Source organism: Martes martes (genome assembly GCF_963455335.1).
Source record: "Martes martes genome assembly, chromosome: 12".
Classification (NCBI taxonomy): domain Eukaryota; kingdom Metazoa; phylum Chordata; class Mammalia; order Carnivora; family Mustelidae; genus Martes; species Martes martes.
This window is the reverse complement of record NC_137900.1, coordinates 15,609,459-15,615,458: the sequence shown is the minus strand read 5'-3', so window position 1 is coordinate 15,615,458 and position 6,000 is coordinate 15,609,459. Positions and strand designations below refer to the sequence as shown.

The 6,000-nt window shown below is 41.8% G+C and overlaps 1 protein-coding gene across 1 annotated transcript in view; it reads left to right on the top strand.

Moving 5' to 3' along the window:
- TRPM6 (transient receptor potential cation channel subfamily M member 6) overlaps positions 1 to 6,000 on the top strand; it is a gene marked incomplete at its 5' end in the record, with an annotated part of 138,637 nt that overhangs the window by 80,998 nt on the left and 51,639 nt on the right. The window contains 4 exon segments of the mRNA XM_080820331.1: positions 2,131 to 2,259; positions 3,704 to 3,955; positions 5,504 to 5,678; positions 5,883 to 5,997. Coding sequence (XP_080676457.1) covers positions 2,131 to 2,259; positions 3,704 to 3,955; positions 5,504 to 5,678; positions 5,883 to 5,997 — 671 coding nt within the window.

Sequence of the window (6,000 nt, the reverse complement as noted above, 5' to 3'; positions counted from 1 at the left end):
GGGAAAAAAGTATTCAAGTATTTCTGTCCTTAGAAATTTCCAGCTGATGAACTCTTATTTTTTAAAAAATGTTTTCTTTTTTTAAAGAACTACTTATTTATTTGACAGAGAAAAGAAGAATACACAAGCCAGGGAAAGGGCAGAGGCAGAGAATGTCCAAATAGATTCCTGAGTGGGGAGCCTGACACAGGGCTTGGTCTCATGACCCTGAGATTAGGATCTGCACGGGACCTGTGCCGGATCCAAGAGCCAGATGCTTAACTGACTGAGCCACTGAGGCACCCCCAGCTGATGAACTCTTAGAGACAGGAGTAAAGCTCAGAAAATAGAATAGCAACAACAAAGAGTTAACAAAACGGAACCAATTAGCCAGCCAGGTCTGCCCACCATAATGGCAGGGAGTGCAGGTGCTTTTGTCTTCTTGGCTATCACGTTGCTGCTGCGTTATGACGTATAAGCTTTACTGAAGCAGTGTCTTGTTATACATGTGATGGTGAAGAAGCAAAAAATGTAAACATGTTTGGATCTTAAGATGGAAAGAAATCAAGTGTCAGGAACAATATTACCAATATCTGTGGTGGTTTAGTATCTGGCCACTGTGAAGATAAATGAGAAAAATGGAATGAGAAAAATGGAAAAAAAAAAAAAAAGAAATGGCTTGACAGAACAAATTTATTTAATTATGTGTCTAAGCAGTCATCAAACATGCTTAGACTTTGAGGCATAAGCCTAGAGAAATATAGAATTAATAGAATTTACCTTAACTTTCTTCTATGCTTTTCTAGCAGGTTCTTTATCTCAGAGGCAGTGATACCCATCATGCTGCAGGCACCGCCTGTTGGATATATATGGCTTCCCAGCTGTGTAGTTACAAGTGGTTTTAGCCATTCTCTACATAGAACTCTACTGAGAGGATAATGTACCAAACTTAGGTAGAGCTCAAAAAGATCTCAGAAATAGGGATTCCGTTTAAAATAATGATTCTCCTCGTTGAGAATGAACACACACACACACACACACACACACACACACACACACACACTTCTCTCTACTGATCTGGTGCTTTGATACCTCTGAGGCTATTTGAAGAACTGTCCTGTCTCATGCATTGCTGGTTTTTGTGGAAATTGGTAAAGCCTTTTTGGTGGACAGTTGAGTAATATGTGTCGTGGTTTTAAATGTGTATGCCCAGTGATTCTACTTCTGGGAATATATTTTAAGAATATAAGACTTTAGATAAGATTGCAAAGCTATTCATCACAATGTGTATATATGTGTGTGCTTACTGTGCCTTAATTCTTTGAAGATCTTGGAAATCTAGGTTTAATTTAAACAGTTAGTAATTAAACATGCATTTTTGGAATGTCTACCATGTGTTAGGCTGAGTGCTGAAGATACAAATGCCAACAGTCTTTTAATTACAAGGACTCGCAGTTGGACAGTACCTTCCCACTGACCAGTATGTTTTAATCACATAAAATAAAGCTTGCAGAAGGTGCATCTGGGTGGCTCAGTTGGCTAGTTATCTGCCTTCAGCTCAGGTCATGAGTCCTGGGATCGAGCCCCGAGTTGGGCTCCCTGCTCAGTGGGGTGTCTGCTTGTCCCTCTGCTCCTCCTCCCTCTTGTACTCTCTCTCATGCTCTCTCTCTCTCTCTCAAATAAATGAAAAAATTTAAATTAAAAAAACCAACTCCCAGCAAAAGTAAATGTCACAATTTATGACATTTGAAAATAGGCACCTACTGATACTGCTCATTGGTGTGCTTGGGATACATGTTTTCTGTGCTTAGATGGAGGGGAAAGTGTGTGGTTCTCTCCTGGCTCGTTGGCATGCTGGCATGTGCAGGATTCTGGAAACTCTAGTCAGGAGCCAACAAGAAGAGACAGTGCCCCCTTCCAGGCACTTGGGAACAATGACCTTCATTCCTTCCTTTGAATTTTGGGACAGAAACTAGAGATTGTTCTGCCTTCCTTGCAACCAGCTTATCGATAACTGGGGGGCAGTCCGAGTTACATTTCCATGTTATGACGTTGAAGTTCCTGTGTGTTTCTGCCTGGCTGTTTGTCTCTGCTTGGCATTCTCCATTACGACTCTCACTCACGTCCAGGGAATGTGTGTCCCTCTCCTAGATGGCATATTTGGCGTTCCTAATGCTGTTCACTTACACTGTGTTGGTGGAAATGCAGCCCCAGCCCACCGTGCAGGAGTGGCTCGTTATCATTTATATCTTCACCAATGCCATTGAGAAAATCAGGGAGGTGAGTCACGTCTTCTACCTTTGTCTTCACCTCTACAGGGAGGTGTTTGGGCCTCATAATGAAAACGGGCAGATGCGTCAAGGGTAGGGGTGAGACAGGCAATGCTGATCCTAATTTGCTTGCTACAGGAAGGGTATTCAGGGGAACATCTCTGAGCTCAACCCTTACTCCTTGCCATATACTTGGCTGGTTGCTGTTCCTTGAAAGCAGTTATTTTTAAAGATGTCCTTATGTGTTTATCAGTCTTAGAGGGACGCTATCTAATTATTGTTAGACCCCTCAACTATTTGATTTCCCAGAATCTTTTTTTTTTTAATGAGATTGATTTTTGTAGCCTACCCTCGCTTGCCCATTGTCAGCTCCATTTCACACAAGGCACGGAAATGGCTGGGCTGTGCGACAGGTAAAGAGTTCATTTATAGCTTTTGAATTATTTTACTAACACCTTTGAAAATGGAAGCTGCAAATCCCTGAGGCAAGGAGTCCAAAAAAACAAAATGTTCACTTTTAGTTTTGCAAATGAGTCACTTAAAAAAAAAAAAAAACAACTTAGCATCCATGCCATTGTACCTGCAATCAGTTACGTACAGTACAGTTAGGACTTTGTTTTCCGTATTGATGTCTGTGTATCTCGGTGTGTATGTATCTCTGTGTCTATGCACTTAGACACTTATTTTGTCCTAGAGCTGGTATGACCAACATTATACACCGAGTAAATGGATTCTTGGTAATTATACCTATATCGCCTGCTAGTTACTATTGTGGAGTCTATAGAAGACAATTCAGAAATAGAAATTCAGAAATAGAAAACAATTACCTGAATTCCACCATTTTTTAATGCTCCAGGGGAAGGAAGTTAATTGTTTTACATTTGAATTTGATACTCTGTTGCAGGGGTAATTCCTTAGTAGTGACTTCTACTATGGCCTTCTTAGTAATTTCTGAGCAACTCACTAAGTAGCAGGAGCAGGACCAGATTGCAAGATTTCTTCGCTTCAAACCAGTCTCCTCTACCCTTGGCTATCCCTCACAATGATAGAATTGTAGGTATATAGCTCTGCTGTAATATTGAGTTTTAAAATGTCTTTCTGGTCCCCTGTGTTAGCTTAGGATTAATGAAAGCTAGGAAAAACTTTATTTATTTATTTTTTTGACTTCTGGTTTGTTTCTCAAATAGCTGGTTCACACTAGCAATGACATTAAAACACACTTACAGAATTGTTTTAATAATTCATTACCCACGGATCACTGAAGTCTTTAAAATATCTAAGTGATCGTGTCTCGGCCGTTTGGCTAAGATCAAGTGTAAAATATCTAAGTGATCTAAGGTTTGGTGGGATTCAAATTACTCTTAAGGGAGCAGTTGATGGACCAAAGAACATTATTGTGAGTCTCTTGGGTTATATCCCGTTCTTTAAATTTCCCCCTTTCTATCTTCTTTTAGGTCTGTATTTCAGAACCTGGGAAGTTTACTCAAAAGGTGAAGGTATGGATTGGTGAGTACTGGAACATAATAGAAACTGTGGCTATTGGCCTATTTTCAGTTGGTTTCGGCCTTCGGTGGGGCGACCCTCCTTTGCACACAGCTGGAAGACTCATCTACTGCATAGACATCATATTCTGGTTCTCACGGCTCCTGGACTTCTTCGCTGTGAATCAACATGTAGGTCCCTATGTGACCATGATTGCAAAAATGGTGAGTACGGTCTGCTTGTATATTCTGGAGTCCTTTGTAGTGGTTCTTTCATGGTTTGCATCCAACAGTTTAACTTTTAGAATTATTCATAGACACACAGACGTCCAGCCCATTTCGTCTCTGCTTTCCTTATAACCACAAGCTCCTATTTAACAAATGTCCCTGGAGGGTATATTTGTCGGTTGATTTGGATACTCTGCTTATTAGCTTTTTGAGTAGGGGCCAGATAATATGATTGAATCAGATTTGTCTCTAAGCATAGTAATTCTCGAGGGTGAGATTTGCGTGAGGCTATCACCAGTAATACTTTCTGCTAAAATATCAATTTCTCTCTTTATCTGCTCACCTCTGGCCAACTCTTAAATAGTCCATATTATGGGCCACACCCTGTTCTAAGTACTTTGTACCTATTAACTCATTTAATCTTCAAAATGACTTTATGGGATAGGTACTATTATTATCCACATTTTGCATATAAGGAAATGGAGAGGAAGGAAATCTCCCAAGGGCATTAGTAGGGGAGTCAGGAATCCGGACTGCCCGGCTCTGTGCAGCTGGGTTAGCCTTCTCCAGCGGGCTCCGCACCTCTGGGAAGCACAGTACTTCCAGTTCGTCTTTGGCTCTTCTTCCTGGGATACTCACTGGCAGGGAAGGGGCAAGTTCTGGAGAAAGAAGGGTAGTATGAAAACAAAGGAGAACAGAAAAGGGAGAGCCTCCAGGACTCCAAAGACAGACTTTTTCTTGACACTTGCAGACAGCAGTGTTTTCTCTGGTCTTGGTGACCCTGGTATTTATCAGACGGGCTCTACTGAGCTCACTAATACATCTTAGTGACGTAGCACAAGTTTATTTCTCCCTAATGCAAAGTTTAATGAGTGTTCATGGGGGCTGACCTCTACCCTATAGCTCAGGGATCCAGAATCTTCCATCTTGGGATGGGCCATGTCTGCATGTGGCTTCCAAGGTTTCCTATGGTGGGGAATGAGAGGGATGGAGAAAGTCTAACAGCTTTGAACTGTTCTGGACAGGAAGTAAAACAACTTCCTGTCACTCCACAGGCCATTGGCTAGGTAAGTCGTGTGGTCCCGGGTTCGTGGAAGGCAGGCTAAGAATTGCAGAGGACCTCATGGAATCCCCACGGCATAATTGTCTCTGCTACTGAGAACAAATGGGTTGAGTTGATGTACATTTGTAAGTGAAATGAACCTGACCTGATCAATTTCTCAGACTCTCTCCAACTCCTGAAGACAGTCGTCAGGATCAGGACTCATTTGACTAATTTGAATACGCCCTATTTTTTGTTTAAGCACATATTCTTTACCCTCCGCACAGTTAACGTTTTTCTGTAGACCCCACGGACGTGGAACATACGCGCAGAGAGAAGGAGATGATTTAGCCAGAGGAAGCCCAGCTCTTCGTGGCCTGGGGCATTGTGCTCAGTGACTAGACAGTCTTCTTATTGGGGAGGTATAATTATGAAGGCTGCTAGTGTTTGTTTTAAATTTCAAGTCTGCGGTAAAATTCTGGTTGTGCCTTGCTCTTTTGCAGACAGCAAACATGTTCTACATTGTGATCCTGATGGCCATTGTCCTGCTGAGCTTTGGAGTGGCACGCAAGGCCATCCTTTCACCAAAGCAGCTTCCGTCTTGGAGCCTTGCTCGAGACATTGTGTTTGAGCCATACTGGATGATTTACGGAGAAGTCTATGCTTCAGATATAGATGGTAGGTAGGGGGTTTTGCCCTCATGCCGAAATCAAACCTTTGTAGGTAACTACAAAAACAAAAAAACCTGGAAAACATTCATCTGCATCGTGCAGATGTCAAAAATTGGTGGTATTCTGCTAAGTTAATGTGCTAAGTATTTCTGTGGAGCCATAGGACTGTGATTCACCGTATCTCTCGTTCTTTTAAATTCTTTATTTGTAGTTTGTGCAAGCCAACCATCTTGCCCTCCTGGTTCTTTTCTTACTCCGTTCCTCCAAGCTGTCTACCTCTTCGTGCAATATATCATCATGGTGAACCTGCTGATTGCTTTTTTCAAGTA